We start from the raw sequence: 16,675 nt of genomic DNA, 5'->3' as shown, positions 1-16,675 counted from the left end.
TATTCAGACGTAGCAGTACAACATCAATCATTCACGAGCAGTACCCTTATCACGTCCCGCGATGTCTGGTTTTGCACGCTCGCTTTTGCGTAAATCTTCATTCACCTTCTTTAACCACTCCATATATCGCTGATCACGATGGGTGATCCACGTGTCAATCCACTCATGGAAATGACACCAATGAGTATGCGTGTCTTCACCAGCGTACTTTTGCAAACAAGATGTTGCACCTCTTTTTTGGACTTCCTCGATATTAATAAAAATTAATAAAAGCATATTTACAAATTAATCTATACCTGTGATGTTGCACCTCTTTTTTGGACTTCCTCGATATTCTTGCAACACCAATATCTCTGGCCAAAAGTCTCGTAATCACGAGATATGTTCGGAACACAACGCATTTGGCAATAGCAATCTGGTGGCTCTACACCTTTCGGCCATACCTTGCAATCTGTAATACATCTATTGGGATCGTTAGGAGAGGGTCCTAAATTAGCCTCCATTTCCCGACGAAAAGCTGCCCGGGAGAATGAGGAGCTCATAGCTGTTTGGTTGGGCTAATTAAAAAAAGTGGGAACTGAATTGCAAGTCTGTGCTCTCAGGAACCACAAGGTGCTCTTTTATAGACGCACTTTGAACACAGATATTATCGCTCACTGCTCCATAGTCGTCCACGGTTCAGCACTCGCACGCTCCACAGTGTTCACTGCTACCACTTTAAACACGGATTATTGCGTCGACCTACTCATCTCATCGCCCACTTTAAACTCGTCGTACTGTCACTGCATCGACCTACTCGTGATTATTGCACTGCCCTGACACATCCCATCGCCCGGAACACTACACGGTACCGGCGTAATCGTCACAATATTAACCATAGGAATTACATCATAATACAACGTTAATGAAACACACAGTAGAAATGCAGTGGCATGGCAGAACCCGTTGCAACTACGGTAAACAGATTTTGATCTAAGCTAACATGCCCTAGGTAATTTAAAAAAACACAACAAATACAACGATGCAACATGTCACTTGGACTAGTTAGTCCTAATAGCCGTACCCCCACGTAGCAAACTTCGTTGAGCCTTCTCCGCAGTATCCACCCATTGCAGGTTGCGCAGGCGGTGGTGCCGGAGGGCCAGGGCCCTTGTTCTTGTGACAAGGGCAGTTGCAGTAAGGATTAGTGCATGGTTCATCTTGTGAAGCGGCAGCATTGCTGTTATCATCATCTTCGCCGTCTTTATTACCCTCGCTTACTTCCTCGTAATGGTTCACCTTGCACTCCAGATCAAATATCTTAATCTGGAGGTACTCGATGAACTCCTGAACAGAATCAATTGGTGCAGGATCGACCCACCTGGTAAACCCACAGTTTTCTGGAGCATCTGAAGACTGCAAAACAAATTTCATGTAACATGTCTCAATGAATAAAGAAATAAAACAACCGAGCATTACCCATGCGTGAGGGCATTTGAAGAAACGCCGACCGCCATCCATCCCGTCGGTGCATATCTGCACTAAGCAGTCCTCACCATGTCTGCATTTTGGCCACGTTTCTCTACAGTTATCGTATTGTCGAAGAGGAGTTTCATTGGTAAATTCACTCTTCTGTTGTGGCGGAAACTCAAACACTGGTTCTGGAAAGGAATCGGGTCCAAGAGGCCCCTCCCATATTATGGGGTCTCCCTTTCTTCCCCCTTTTCCTTTGCCAAAACCGTAGTAATTCTTCCCGCTAGACCCACCTCCAGACATCGGGTATACAATGAGCTTTGGTGTTTGAGTGCTGCTGGGAGCTCACAACCTTGTGAGTATTTATAGGCGAAAAAAGGTCTGATACCCGGAGTGTGGAGTGTAAATGCACATGAAAAGCCTACTGTATTCGCACGCTCCACAGCGCTCACTCGTACCACTTTAAACACGGACACGACCTCTCGTTGCTCTTGATTTGTACCCTCGCACGCTCAACACCGCTCACTGCTCCCACTTTAAACAACGACACGACGTCTCACTGCTCATGACTTCAGCACTTTCACGTTCCACAGCACTCACTCGTGATTATTGCACTGCCCCGACATTTCCAATCGCCCGAAACACTGCACGACACCGGCCTAATCGTTATAATTTCACTCCACGGACATATACCATCGCCCGAATCATTGCACCGGCCTACTCATCATAATGGTACGCAATGGACACATCGAATCATAGTCTGCACATGCATACATAAGATAGTATGTCGAAACAAATTAATTAACAAGCTACAACCTGTAAACTAGATGCGTCCGCGCTTGCCCCCTCTCCTCCTGCCACGTCGCTCTGCAGCCTGGCCCGCCCTAGTGTGGTGCTGTGAGTACGTCAGTGGCTCCGGCGGGATGGTCTGGCGAGTGGACCGACGACCCTGCTCAGGAACAGGCGTCTGTTCCACCTGACTGTAGTCCTGCGTCGCGAGTGGGGCACCCCCCAGCTGTGAAGTGCCGACGACCTCCTGCGTCGGTGCAGAAGAGAAGAACGTGTTCACCCACTCCATCTGCGAGAGGTCGTCTACCTCCTGAATCTCCTCATCGTCGTCTGTCCCTCCCACCTGCCGGTACTCTGATTCACAAATTTCAATCCATCAATATTCAATTAAAAATGCACTTGTTACCGCCTATTAACACTTGGTCTTAGACGTACCTAAATCGTGTATTGGACGACGAAGAGACGAAGATCCAGCGCCGTAGGGATCCATCGACGGAAACAGCGACGAGCCGGGCGCTACACGAATAAGAAGTACAAATTAATAAATAAAGTTTTACATGATACGGTATTGTAAGTGACACGAGGTTGGAGTACGATTTACCTGCCGAGTACAAATGTGTCGGTCGCGGCACGTACGTGGGCCGAACTGCAGAACCCGAAGGTGTCATCATCGTTTCACGTGGCGGTAGCGGTGGACCTGACTATGCCGCGGGTGCAGACCGTAGTGACGATGGACCGGTCACAGGAACCGGCCCCGAACTGCGAGGTGGGAGGAAGGTGTCGTCGTCACGACAGGTCACGGCTCGTCGGAATCGCTTGCACATATCGACGATCTTCTGCAGTGTGCTCTGGTGCTGGGCGGGCGTCATGTCATGGTACTGGCCCATACTCGATGAAGCCTCGGACTCAATCGCTCGTATGACATCGTACTGTACCAAGAAAGTAGTAACATCAGATGCAACCAGTTTTTTTACTGCAAATTCAATCAGAGAAACATACCGCTATGGCGAAGTTCTGATCTCGAATTACGGGGTACGTCTCCGACACCCTTGCGGCCTCGATCGGAGCCTCTGGTGGAACGTGCACGACACGTGTGCACGTCCTCGGCAGGTACCACCGTAGGTAGTCCGCGAACGCCTCGTCGCTGTGCGGCCGATCATCGAAAACGACGTCGTCGAGGGCTGCGGCCCAAGAGTCGACGTAAGGACGGACCTTGTCGGCCCAGCACGAGCCTGGTGGCTGACCCTGCCGTGTCCACCTATAATAGAAAGTTTGAGCGATTCAATGCTAAATGGTAGGTTAAAAAATGAATAATTATTAACAAAACTATTTATTCGGTACCTGTGGACATGGTCCTCCACTGAGTGCACAATCAGGACCGGGGTCTGCTGGTAGAGACCGAACTGCCTCATAACCCGGTCAATGTGGTACTCCTCGACGTGGATGTCGTAAAGGATCGGCTTCCTCGTCATCCAGTACTCGTGATCTCGCAAGCATAAGGACGAAAGACCGCTCGGTGCCCGGGCGTAAATGTCGGCTGCAGTGTACGGAGTCCACCTCACGTCCGTGTCCACAAGAGCGTCAAACTGACCAACAAAGTCGTGGTACGACTTCCTCGTTTGCACGCCGACCCAAGAAGGCTGCACAATGAAAAAAAAGTTAACCAATAAATCGTACATTTGTGCAAGCATGTAACAATAAGTAAAACAAACGATGTTACGTACCCTTCTGAGGCACCACAACGAACCCATCGTAGGTCTGTCGACGTCGTCGTGGTCTGCGGACAGCTGGACGTACGGCTCGAAGTTCATCTCTGGCCTACCGACGGGAAAGCGCTCGTAAGACCAGAGCTGTAACAGTAGAGGACACCCAACAAAAATGGGCTCCTCTGCTGAGACCTTCGTCACGCCCGTGCAAAGACCCCTGTAACTCGCAGCCAAAACAGCAGAACCCCAGCTGAACTGTGGCATCTCGTGAAGTGGAGCATCAGCTATCGACCTCGCCAAAGGAATGAGCTGTTTGGGGCACGAGTCACCCTGCGAGCTGCAGAACATGACCCAGCCGAACAGCCACAGTAAGTACGCCTCGAAGTGCCTGGCAACCGTAAAGTCGTCTGCGTCTGCCCTCATGTAGTCCGCCTTCAAAATGGTACGAGTCGTCAATGCACATACGTATCAATATAAGTACGGAAAGAATCAATATTTATGTACTCACACTGAACTGTAGAAGCCACCTCTTTGTCGGTCCGTGTGCGTGGTTCGCAGGCAAGGGCCGGTACGGCAACGCTAGCTCGTTGCGCTGAACCCCGGCGAACCGAGCCAAAAGGTCGTCGCGCCACGAGAGTCCCACGTCCTCTGCACCCATAGCTCGTCCAGCACACGGCAAGCCTAGAAGCATCGCCACGTCCTGAAGAGTAGGGGTCATCTCACCAACCGGGAGGTGAAACGTGTGCGTCTCCGGACGCCAACGGTCGAGAAGTGCCGCGAGGAGGGACATGTCGAACTGGAACCGTGGAGCCCTGTCCCTAGGTCGACGTGCAGGGTCGGCCATATCTCCCTCCACAAGTCGCGCAATCGGGAGAAGACCTGAAGCGCGTAACCTGCATCGTGAAAATGAAAATCAAGTTAGAACAAACGGTTAATAAAACAACTAAAATATGTGACAAATGTATTCCGTACCTAGGAACCCAGCGACGGTGTATCGGCATCGTCGACATGGGCACACGAGCCCGAAACATCCCTAAGCTGATGCCACGGACCGCAGACATGTACGACCGGTGGCGCTTGTCGACGAGAGCATCTAGCAACTCAGGGGTAGCTCCTTCCTCGTGCGCCATACCTGTATAATGAGATTTATTACAAATAATTTCAGAACATAAATAACAATATTAAGCATAATAACAAAATAAAATTTCAGAACATAAATTAAGTAATACAACAAATTTTTAATAAAATACTAAATAAAACATAACCTAATAAACTTATAAATGATGCACAACAAATTACATATTATATAACTTCAAATTCCAATTACAGCAATAAAATTGAACATATATTTGGGGCACATATTACAACAAATATTCGTACGCCAAGACGAAATCAGTTTACGACATATTAGTTCTTAATATTACATAATTTAACATCGAACATGATTGAATAGCGAATGACACAAATGACAATCGTACTCGATCAAATAAGGCCATCGTTGTTAGGACGGCGGCCACGACGACCCGTTGCCTGCGGTGCCGGATTTGGAGCAGCTTCAGATGGGCCCGCTCCATCTGTGCGGCCACCATAACTCAATGCCGTACAATACTTGTACGTATGACCCGTCTCATGGCACTTCGAGCAGAGGCGGACATCTCGACCAGCCTCCGAGCGATCCATGTTATTTCTAATGTGTTTCTTCTTGCGTCGGCCCACCCCTTGAAACATTTCTGGATCTGGATCTGGAATGTAAGTTGCATTATGTCCAGGATCAGTTATGAAGTCTCCAAGGATGCGAAACCCATATATCTCGTGCCTCCAAGTCATCCAAATAGTTTCCTTCATGAAGTAATTTGAGACATACATACGAGCCTGTAGTCCACCAGCTTCAAAACAGGCAGCAATGACATGTGTGCACGGCAGGTGCAGCAGCTTTGGCTTATGACATGAGCAAATACAAGCATCAGGACGGAGAACACACTCCTGCACATGCTTCTTACGCTGGCCCCCCATTCGGCCTTTGTCCCTACACATCACCTCGTACCGACGTTCCATAGAGCCAACTGGAGTCACCCGATGTAAACGGGCCTTTTTGAAAGCTTCCTCCATATGCTCCGTAACCTTGTATCCGTAAACTTTGCGATTATCGAGCATATCTTTCTGTGCCACAGCGTAACGGTCCCTGAAGTACTCGCAAGTGCGATACAAGAAGAACTCCACGATCCCAACAAGTGGCAATGATCTTACACCACGAAGCACCCAATTGTATACCTCGGCTAGGTTCGTAGTCATTAAACCGTACCTAGCACCTCCTTCATCAAACAGTAAAGCCCATTTCTCTTTTGGTTCGTGCTCAATCCACTCAGAGAATGTCTTAATTGCCTTTCTCCTTTTGCGCCTGACATTCGACCGTCCAAGCCCACATCTTCAAGCGAGACCTGGTCGTCGTCCTCTGTATTGACAGATCTCTTCGCTAGCTCCGCCGTTTGCTTTTTTGTTAGCTCATCCAATTTTTTCCATAGGAAGTTGAATTTCCTTTCCTGATTCTGGCTGCATAACCGCTTGAATAGCTTCATAAGGATTTTGTTCTTGAACTGGGTATGAAAGTTTGCCCCCATATGCCTCATGCACCACCTACTCTTTAGGTCCGGCCAAAGTGCAGTCCTACTACGCTCAGTAGAACCATTCTGTATGTCATCAATTGCTTGTAATATACCCTTGTGCCGATCATGAATCAAACACACGTTCTCTACATCTTTAACAATCATCTGCTTCACCCTCTGCAAAAACCAATACCAAGTATCCCCTGATTCTTTCTCCACAAAGGCAATTGCCAAAGGCAACAATTGTCTGTTACCATCAGCTGCAACAGCTGTGAGGATTGTGCCTTTATACCTTCCTGTCAAAAATGTCCCATCTATACAAATGACTGGCCGGCAGTGCGGAAACGCCTCAATGCAAGCGCCCAAGGCCAAGAACGACCGTTGGAGTACCTGCTTTCCAGGCTTCTGGGCACATGGATACGTTTTCAAGTCGTAGTAGCTACCAGGATTTCTAAGACATATAGTGTGCAGCAATGCCGGTATATTGTGATACGAAGCTTCATACGTCCCCCACCTCATCTACAGCGCTTTCTGTTTCGCTCTGTAAGCTTTGTTGTAGCTAATTTTATATTTAAACTCCTCCTCAACAGCACAAATGATTGACTTAGGTTCATAACTAGGATTGTCCACGATCAAAGGGTACATGTAGTTAGCTATGAAACCTGCACTAAGGTTGCGGTGCTGTGGTTCTAATTGCTCAAGCAGGCATGTGTGCTCCACAATTTTTTTAACCTCCCAGAAATCCTGCCACTTGCCCATAGAAGCATACACCCTGAAAGGACATTCGCTTCTCACACAACGCACGTCATATGTTCTCGGACTGCTCTTGAGAACTTTGAACTGTCTTTGCAAAGAGAGAGCCGACCAACGTTTTATAGCTTCCTTCATGTTGTCACTGTTAGCATACATCGAACCGATGCATACCTCATTTTGCCTGTACTCCCAAGACACCGCTTCACCTTCATTTACACTTAATTTTGAAAATTCATAACCGGACCAATTGTGTGGGACATGATAATCTTCGTCGTCATCATCATCATCATCCGAGGAGTCATCATTCATTGCATTGTGTTGTTCTTCACTCTCCCTCTGAAACTCTTCAACTATCTCTGGAATGTTTTCCCCTTCATCAGCCTGATCAGTTGCTTGACGAGGTTCGTGTGCAGCATGTGTATCATCTTCTAAAATCTCAAATTCACCATCTTCTTCATGAGATTCATGCATCGTCTCAGTTTCTTCGGAAACTATATCTCCCTGGCCTTCATGATCCCCGCCCGCTTGAGTTCTAAAACTAATCTTCTCGAATGCTTGAACAAACAACACAAGCGGTAAGCCTCGGCTACTACTTATATTGACATAGTTCCTCCAGTTTTGCGTCCCTTCAAGCGGCAATAGCTCCCAAAATACAGGTTCCCTTCGACTAACCACTGCCATGACAGAGATATCATGTTCATCTCGACTAAGGCCGAAAGCTTTAAATAGCCAATTGGATATTAAAATCCAAGTCCTCTCTCTAGCTCGGGGTATTTTTTTTGTGATCGAGCTAAACTCTGACAAATCTACCCCTTCAGGACCATATCTAACTTCTCCAGACCCATAGAACACTTGAAAATACAAATCATCTGACATGCCTGTCAATATTTACGACAATAATTACTCATCCTTAGAATTTAATCAACGCTAAAAAATAATTCTGCTATTCTTGCATATATCTTAATTATTTCTTTACAATTTTTAGTATTATTTTTTATGCGACCAATATGTCTGTTTGAATTCATTAATATTTTCAATTGTATTCGTATGTAAACTAATATTTTTAATTACATGTTCTACGATTTTATATCGTAATAATTCCTACATATAAACTAATATTTCTACATATAAATAATAATTTGTACACGTCAAACTATACTCAAATAATTACACGCTAAAAACTATTTCTACACATAAAACTATATTCAAAAACACTAATATTACTAATTCTAATCTAAAAACTATTATTAATAAAATTAAAATTGTACCTGGAGCGGGCGGCGGCGTCGCGGGCGGAGCGCTGCGGGCGCCGGCGCGCGTGTGGGAGCCGCGCGGGGGGCGGGCGGGCGGCGGCGCGGCTGGAGCGGGCGACGGCGGCGCGGGCGGAGCGCTGCGGCGGCGCGGGCGGGCGGCGTGGCGGGCGGGCGGAGGGCGCAGGCGGAGCGGGCGGGCGGAGGGCGCGGGCGGCGGCGCTGGGGGAGCGGGGCGCGTGCGGATTTAAGGGAGGGACCTTACCGCCGGTTCAACCGGCGGTAGGTTCTTACCGCCGGATCTGGTCCGCGCCTTACCGCCGGTTCAACCGGCGGTAGGTGGAACCTTCCGCCGGATGAACCGGCGGCTAGGTGACATTTTTGAAAAAAAAACAAGACATATATTTTTGATAAATCGAAAAAAAATAAAAAAAAAATTCGATTCTTTTTCCTCTTCCCCTGGTTCCCCACTTCTCCTTTGGGCTTGTTGGGCCATAGCCGATGTGTTTCTCTAATCTAGAACAACTCGAATAATTTACTACTCCATCTATCTACTTTTATAGACACACACATATTAAGATTTAAACTTTGTAATCTTTAACCAATAGTTTGACAAATTTTTTATTTTATAATATCAGCTTTATACTATTGGATTCGTAATCAAATGTACTTTACCATGATTATAAATTTATAACTATAAGTGATATAATATATGATAAATAAATGATCAAAATATTATTTGAAAGATTGTGCCATGTTATACTATACCTTGTAAAAATGGAAGGATGGAGTATATCCTATTGTTATGTTATTCTAAACCACTTTAATAGCCAGCTCATATAATAGCATATTATATATGTGAACTGCACCAATAATACATTATTTATCATCCTTATCTTATTATCTCATAAAGATAATCGTAGTCTGTATTGTAGCTGGCTGAGAGCATTGCAGCCCGCTTCTCTTTTCTCTCCTCCTCGCTCCTCTCCAACTCAGCACAAGAGCATCCGAGTAAAATACTTAAATCCACTGCCAATACGAAAAACTATCATTTGAGAGATTTTGGAGATAAAATTAACTCCAGCAGACTACCAATAGCCTCCCCAATACCAAAAATATTTTTGCTCCAAAAACTCATCTCCTCTCCCCTTAATGTACAACGTAGGGGGATGCAACCCTCTCTCCTATCTACAGTTACTCATTTCCGGTTGTCGGTTTGCCTCAGGCCGTGGCTCCGGCATGGAGGCCTTGCCGGCGCGCCATGCAGAATGGCCACTTGCAGAGCTCGAGTATACTACCAATAATAAGAGATCATCCTATATGTGTTTTTAGAAGATAGAGTTTTGGTAATCTGCTGGAGATGCTCTTTATAATAAATCTATCAAATTGCCAAGTGATTAATTAAGATACGGAGAAAATAAAAAAAAAATCTCGGGCTCGCTAATCCAAACAGCTGTGCTGGCGCAAGAGGTCAGAGTCTGAGACGTGCGGCCTTAGATTTTATGGTTTTATTATTTATAAGTTGACCCGCTTTAACATTCTTGGAATCATCTTGAAACTTTTCTTAGTGCACTTAACCCAATATGCTTTCTTTTAAAATATTATAAAGAGGTACTCCCAATCTTTTTGGAATTCATTATGCTATCTTTTAAAAAAAACAAACTTACAAAACGATGAATAACCACGTCCGATTCATTGGCATTGGCTCTGAAAAGCTTCAAAACTCAGAGCATCAGAAATGTTTAACCTTCTACATGCTGAACAGAAATCCTTAATTCTTCCACCAAAGCTTAAGTTTTTTCACCCCTCGATAAAAATGAAAAAGAACTAGCACACATTTTGACCTCGGCCTGACTTAGCCCTGTGAAGTTCGTAATCAAACGTCCACCCATCATCTAAATCCTCTTCCTCTGCCTCATCTCACTCGCCACTTATTCCTCCGAACCCTTGCCTTCCGAAGAGCTGCCCGCGTCCTTCTGCTCCTCCGACTCCGAGCCCTCGCCGCCGGCGGTCCAGTACCGCTTGACGGCGAAGAGCACCTTCTCGCGGATGTTGGGGCTGTCCTCGTGGTTCGCCATCAGCGTCTTCCACCGCATCCCCTTGGCCGTCCGCTGCACCTTGAGCAGGATCTCGACGTTGTCCCGGAGGATCACCGTGCCCTCAGGCCGCAGGATCCGGTCCATCTCCAGCAGGATGTCCTCCATCTTGCACCTGCTCCAAATTCAGAGATCGAATTTTCAGGCACAGACACCATAGTCCACACATCATTCAGAAGAGAAGAAATGGTGAACAAAATTTGAATTTTGCAATTTCGTTTTGAGGAAACAGATGATGCGATTTTGATTCACCTGTCCTTGTACAAGGTGAAGATCCCATTGGCGTGTATGAGGTCGTATGTTCTTGGGTAAGTCGAGAATGCTTCACACCTGAAGAAGAATTCAGAAAGAAACAACAATTACAAATTTTCGTGTCGTACTTCAGATTTCAGGTAGATGAAACTGAACCGCAGCGCCTGCTCGATCTGCTTGTGTTATATTACCAGTCGTGGTACATGCCGATGAGGCCGCGCTCGTAGACGACGCCGAGGGTGGAGAGCTCGGCGGCGGTGGGCACGACGTTCATGACCCAGGCCTTGGGGGAGAAGATCGCCGCCGCGAAGCCGCCCACGCCGGCGTTCATGTCCATGATGTTCCGGTACCGCTCGCTGCTGAGCTTGTAGTTCACCTTCTTGTACGCCGCCACGTGCCGCTCCCACCGCCGGTTCTCCTCCGCGTACGACTCCGCCGTGAAGCCCGGCACGGCCCCGGACGAGATCCGCGGCGGCACGGCCGCGAGACGCGCCGGGAACGGCTGCAGCTCGCCGGCGCCGGTGCCGGCGCCGGCTGGCGGCGTGATGCACGCCTCCATGTTCTTGTACCAGACGTCGTCGGTGTTGGCCTCGTCGCAGGTCCGGACGGCCGGCCTGTCCGGGCACGCGGCGGCGGGGTCCAGCCGCTTCCGCCAGATGCCGACCTCGTTCATCTCCGTGACCTTCTCCCAGCAGAGCATGGCGGCGTACTCCTCGATCCGCTGCTGCTCGGAGGCGAGGTCGGCCTCCGTGCGCCCCCACGCCTTGTGGTTCGTCTTCCAGTTGATCGGCGGGCCGGAGAGCACCCAGTAGCTTCCCGGCCGGAGCACGCGGTCGATCTCCATCATGTACATCCCGCCTGCGTGCGTGAAGGGCAGCGCGTCAGAATTCTTGCTAGCGATCATGGAGGCGGCGGCGAGGAGGCCGGGCATGGCGGCGCTCACCGTTGCCGGCCCAGGGGATGAGGCAGCGGGAGCAGTGCGCCATGTCGAAGGAGCGCGGCGGGAACGGGAGCTTGACGGAGCCGAGGACGCCGATGAAGGCCGGCACGCCGCGCTCCAGCGCGAACTGGACCTGCGCCTCGTGCGAGTCGCGCGGCGCGAAGGACATGGCGATCACGCCGCGGGAGTCCAGGTACGCGCCCAGGCTCGCCACCTGCACACACACGGACGCCGAGGTGATGGATCGATTGGTCAGGCGATGGCGTCGACGAGGTTGGTCGATCAAGGTCGGGTGCTTACGCCGCATCCGGTGTCGAGGACGGTGCGGACGTGGCCGCCGGCGAAGGGGACGACGGAGCCGAGGCGGTCGATGTACTCGTCGGCGCCCTTGGGGAACTGGGTGCCGCCGCCGGGGAAGCGGAGGACGGCGCCCTCGTACTGGACCCAGTTCTGGACGGCCTTCTCGACGGTGAGGCTCTTGTACGGCGCGTTGGCGAAGGGCACGTAGTCGCGGCTCCTGGGCCACGGGAACGGCGTCACGTAGCCCGGCGGCGCGGGGACCAGGCAGCGCAGCCGCTCGCCGGCGGTGGGGCAGTGCCGCTCCCGGTACACCATGTTCTTGCGGGGGAACTTCATGGCGCGGTCCTGGTCGTGGCACGGCGTATGGTCCGCCAGCGCCGCCGCGCACGGCGCGAACTCCGGAGCCGCGCGGGCCGATGCCGCCGCCGACGCGTTCGCGCTCGCGCCGCCGTGGTGCGTCTCGAAGCTGAGCCCCGCGGCGACGGCGCCGGGGCCGCCGCAGGCCGCCTGCCGGTTCACGGCGGCGGCGATGCGGTCGCCCTTGCCGTAGCCGCTGCGCTGCCACGCGCCGAGCACGTAGAAGAAGCAGCACAGCGCCATGGCGACCACCAGGCTCAGCGGGCTCCGCGCCCCCGAGCTGCTCTTGTTCGCCATGGCCGCCTCGCGCTCCTCGCCGATTGGATTCGATCAACCAATCTGATGCCATCATCAAGAACAATAATTGCAACAAGAAAAAAACACATTTTTGTGAGTAATTGCAAATGCGCAATGGATGAATCGGAGTGGAATGTAATGCGATGCTCACGACTCTAATCTGGTCGATTAACGATGTGGTAAACAAATCGGAATGCTGTTCTTGCGTTTGATTGAGGGAGGTGAGGAGGAATACGTGACGCGGTTTGTGTCAGATATGCAGAGTAACGAGAAGGAGAGAGAACCGGATCTTGGAAGCATGGTGCGAGAGAGAAGAGGGCCTAGGAAACAGGAGTTAGCTTGAACATTTTTTTTCTTTCAAAAAATGGTTGAGAGATATATGACGTCACATTTTGGTCTTATGAAGGAGAAAACGGATGACTGATATGGGCCATCGGATTATATAATATAATCTAGCATCCAAATTAAATATCAGTCACCTGAAGAAGAGTTAGGGCCAAATTCTTTTGCAAAGAAGATTTATGCTTTGATAAAGTATCAGTGTTCAACTTCATGTTACGTGTGCGCCTTATATAAAACCCTTATTGATCGAAAGATACATTAGTAAAACAGATCATCAACAACATTCATAATGGAATGTCACAGTAATGCTAAGGATAGATTGATACAAGAGTGAGATTGTTCTGTAAAAGATTTGTTCTCATTCGAATAACCAAGGGTCATTTACACGGAGTATCCCATTCAGATTTGCCAGACGGCTCTCTCATTTCAGCTTCCACCAACATCTCGTTCGAATCTCTCTGTACGTAAATTAAGTTGTAAATTGAAAATACACACTTACGTTTGATGATTTGAAGGTCATGCTTGTAGACTGCATTGAACAACACTGTTCACCTTCTCGTTCCTTGTTCCTTCTCGTTCTCGTTCGAATAACCAAGGGTCATTTACACGGAGTATCCCATTCAGATTTGCCGGGCGGCTCTCTCATTTCAGCTTCCACCAACATCTCGCTCGAATCTCTCTGTATGTAAATTAAGTTGTAAATTGAAAATACACACTTACGTTTGATGATTTGAAGGTCATGCTTGAAGTACAAAAAAATAAGGAAAAAAACAGTTAACCTCATTTATCAACTAATATGCGATGATCCTCCATGGTACCATCTTGAATGCACGCATATATATAGGTACTGCCAATCCTTCTGCCCAAGTTCATGCGTTTAAGCTGCAAAATCATAAAAAAGGCATGCGTAGATGTGTTTCGTAAATGCTACTTGACACAGTCTTTTGACCTGCGGCAAATGCACCCCTTGTACATGAATGTTCCAGTTTTTTTGGCTTATTGGTTATTTTGGCTTTGGCCAATTTATCACTCTGCGATGGTGTGGTTGACAAACCCTAGGTAATTGTGATGATTTTAAGTTCACCCTCAAAATCCACATAACTCATTAATTTGTTTAGGTAATGAAAAAATTATCCGGCTTCACCCACCTCATCGAGGGATCAGACCAACATTAGTACACATAGTTAGTGACCACACCACAGAACCCTGTTGATTCTCGATGGGAACATTCAATGTGTACGCATTACCTTTTCTTATGCACAAGTAACACATGTGGTTTGCTTGCACTTAGAAGCTGCAAAAATCACGTTGTAAGAAATACATGCTACTTGTGTTTAGATGAAATATATGCTACTTGTGTTTAGACATGCGACCATTTTAAGGGGTACATCCATAAATCAGCACGTACTAGCAGAGGGTACATCATTCTTCAAACTGCACGTTGATGATACGGCATGCATTCCTCTGAAAACGTTGTAGCTTTTTTGCCCTGTGATTATTTCAGTTTCATCCAATGTCTGATGACTTGAGTGGACTTGTTCCTGCCCGCGCAGAAATAAAAAAACCGAGGCATTATTCAAACTCTTTGGTTGGGGTGCTATACGAGTGGTGCTTCAAATAGACAGCTATATATTAATAGTCACTATATGCTGCCTGTACCCAGAAATGCGTTTGGCATGAATTTACGGCAAAAAAAAAATGACTAGCATAGCACTTTCTGCCACTTGATTATGACTTAGAAATTTATGCAAGTCATAATGAATGCATGTCATCTTGGTCATCACCCTTGTTTACCGGAAAAAAAAAAATTCTACGCAGGAGGGCTGCAAAGCACCCTCCGTGCAGCATCATTCCCCAGATTTGTGCCATGTGGACACCCCGTGTATGTATCCAAGTGCAGACGGTAGACGCAGCTCCGGCTGCTTGGATGCGATCCCCGCGGCTCCTGGCGCAGCGCTCAATCAGCTCACAAATATTTGATAGCTAACTAGCCTATCAACCCATAATCCTGCATGAGCTAATTAGAATTATTATAGAAACAAGTCTTATAGATAATAATTATAATTATATATCTGGCGCCCTTTTCTCATCTATGAAATATTCTAACACATACTCTAAAATACATATTTATCGTTATCTAGTTGCCATAGATTTTATTTGCATCACACCTCCCTATATGTGTTTGATACTTATGTAATTGAATCATTTATTTATGAATTGATATTCTTATCTCTACCATCATATATGAATACATGCTGATAGTATTTTTATATAAATAATAACACAAATAATATATTGATAATGATAGAAATAGTAACTTAGAATTTTATATCGCGGGTAGTATTTTTTATATAAATAATAACACAAATAATATATTGATAATTGTAGAAATAGTAATTTAGAACTTTATATTTGTGCGCTTTAATATTTGTTATAATTACATAATTTAGATTCAGATTTAGGGGGTTACTTTAATATTTAATAATAATATAATTAGATAATTTATATTGGGGTTATTTTTATTATTTTATAATAAGAGGCATATGTGGGGTAATTTCATGAAGATTAGGGGGGTTCCTTTAGATTTTTTTTATAATTGCAGAGGTGTGTAATTTTGATACATATTTAAGGGGTTAGTTTAGTTTATTTTTATAATAGCAGAGGTGTGTAATTTATTAAGAAAGATAACATATTAAATACTTATTATGATTAGAGTAGTCGGATTGATGGCAAGATGTTTCTGATTTTTGTTAGAATTTCTAAGTTTTCTCTATTTTTTTAAAGTGTCCACACGTGGAACCTCAAATGAGCCTTCAATTAGTAATAGTAAGATACCATACTACTTGTCATTGTGATGGCAGAATGGATGCATAAAGTATTATTTACAGGTATTGCTGTCAATGCGCATCATCAATGCGTTTGTCATACTTTAGAAGAAGGATGATGCATTTACCTCGCCACGTGATCTAGAGTCAAGCTGCTGCCTTCTCCTCCTCCTAAGTCCCAAATACTTAAATTGTACCTCTCCTACCTGCTTCTGTTTCTTGTTTGCGGGCTTGCTGATCAGCGCTTCAGCTCACCATTTGTACTGGAGCGAAGGTCGTTACTCAGCGCGAATTTGAATTTTTTTACAAAACGCATCCTTGAATTTTTGCATTTTTGTTAAAACGAAAACCCAAAATACTTACAAAACACATCATAGTTTGAATCATCTGTATTAAGCACTCCAAATGTTTGCAAAGACACATTTGAACGCCTGCCTCATATTGCTCAGCCTCCGCGTGTGCAGCATCAAGCCATCGATTGGATGTGCAGCTCCACCTCGAAGCCAAGAGAGTAACACCGTGCTTAAGATCATGTATCCAGCATGGGTTCGTCTGATTGTGTACCTCCAGGACCATGAAATTGCACACGGTGGCTGCCAGTTGACTCATGCTACACTACTTGCATTTTTGTCTTTTCGTGAAAAAGACTCTACAATGAAATGTGCAAAGTTTTCAAGCTTGCTAATGCTCGATGGTTGATCCAATGGAAATAC

The 16,675-nt window shown here is 46.9% G+C and overlaps 3 protein-coding genes across 3 annotated transcripts; all 3 read right to left on the bottom strand.

Annotated features, from left to right (window-relative positions):
* Window positions 1–2,252: 2,252 nt before the first annotated feature.
* Window positions 2,253–2,912, bottom strand: LOC120686412. Its single transcript, XM_039968613.1, has 3 exons — window positions 2,843–2,912; window positions 2,677–2,757; window positions 2,253–2,595 (listed from the first exon to the last, which is right to left on the bottom strand). Exons 1-3 carry the CDS (start codon window positions 2,910–2,912, stop codon window positions 2,276–2,278), a joined length of 471 nt encoding a protein of 156 aa, XP_039824547.1. The 3' UTR covers window positions 2,253–2,275.
* A 610-nt stretch (window positions 2,913–3,522) lies between these two features.
* LOC120685099 (serine/threonine-protein phosphatase 7 long form homolog) lies at window positions 3,523–5,134 on the bottom strand. The gene is made up of 5 exons (XM_039966937.1): window positions 4,920–5,134; window positions 4,456–4,840; window positions 3,966–4,379; window positions 3,621–3,881; window positions 3,523–3,528 (listed from the first exon to the last, which is right to left on the bottom strand). The coding sequence occupies exons 1-5, from the start codon at window positions 5,075–5,077 to the stop codon at window positions 3,523–3,525; spliced, it is 1,224 nt and encodes a 407-aa protein (XP_039822871.1). The 5' UTR covers window positions 5,078–5,134.
* Window positions 5,135–10,484: 5,350 nt separating this feature from the next.
* On the bottom strand, window positions 10,485–12,804 carry LOC120686338 (probable methyltransferase PMT2). Its single transcript, XM_039968537.1, has 5 exons — window positions 12,142–12,804; window positions 11,845–12,055; window positions 11,093–11,759; window positions 10,902–10,979; window positions 10,485–10,764 (listed from the first exon to the last, which is right to left on the bottom strand). The coding sequence occupies exons 1-5, from the start codon at window positions 12,793–12,795 to the stop codon at window positions 10,485–10,487; spliced, it is 1,890 nt and encodes a 629-aa protein (XP_039824471.1). The 5' UTR covers window positions 12,796–12,804.
* Window positions 12,805–16,675: the final 3,871 nt, after the last annotated feature.

The sequence above is a fragment of the Panicum virgatum genome, chromosome 8N (genome assembly GCF_016808335.1).
Source record: "Panicum virgatum strain AP13 chromosome 8N, P.virgatum_v5, whole genome shotgun sequence".
NCBI classification, from domain to species: domain Eukaryota; kingdom Viridiplantae; phylum Streptophyta; class Magnoliopsida; order Poales; family Poaceae; genus Panicum; species Panicum virgatum.
Note: the sequence above shows the minus strand (reverse complement) of the source record. Positions and strands in the feature narration are given on the sequence as shown.

Bases quoted from the DNA above. Each gene is read 5' to 3' on its own strand.
- LOC120686412 (XM_039968613.1), bottom strand. From the start codon at position 2,912: ATGATGACACCTTCGGGTTCTGCAGTTCGGCCCACGTACGTGCCGCGA. The intron at 2,758-2,842 runs GTAAATCGTACT...TTATTCGTGTAG, and splicing joins GACACATTTGTACTCGGCAG to CGCCCGGCTCGTCGCTGTTT. The intron at 2,596-2,676 runs GTACGTCTAAGA...TTTGTGAATCAG, and splicing joins TCGTCCAATACACGATTTAG to AGTACCGGCAGGTGGGAGGG.
- LOC120685099 (XM_039966937.1), bottom strand. From the start codon at position 5,077: ATGGCGCACGAGGAAGGAGCTACCCCTGAGTTGCTAGATGCTCTCGTC. The intron at 4,841-4,919 runs GTACGGAATACA...TTCACGATGCAG, and splicing joins CACCGTCGCTGGGTTCCTAG to GTTACGCGCTTCAGGTCTTC. The intron at 4,380-4,455 runs GTGAGTACATAA...ACCATTTTGAAG, and splicing joins GGTGGCTTCTACAGTTCAGT to GCGGACTACATGAGGGCAGA.
- LOC120686338 (XM_039968537.1), bottom strand. From the start codon at position 12,795: ATGGCGAACAAGAGCAGCTCGGGGGCGCGGAGCCCGCTGAGCCTGGTG. The intron at 12,056-12,141 runs GTAAGCACCCGA...GTGTGTGTGCAG, and splicing joins TCCTCGACACCGGATGCGGC to GTGGCGAGCCTGGGCGCGTA. The intron at 10,980-11,092 runs GTAATATAACAC...ATTCTTCTTCAG, and splicing joins ATCGGCATGTACCACGACTG to GTGTGAAGCATTCTCGACTT.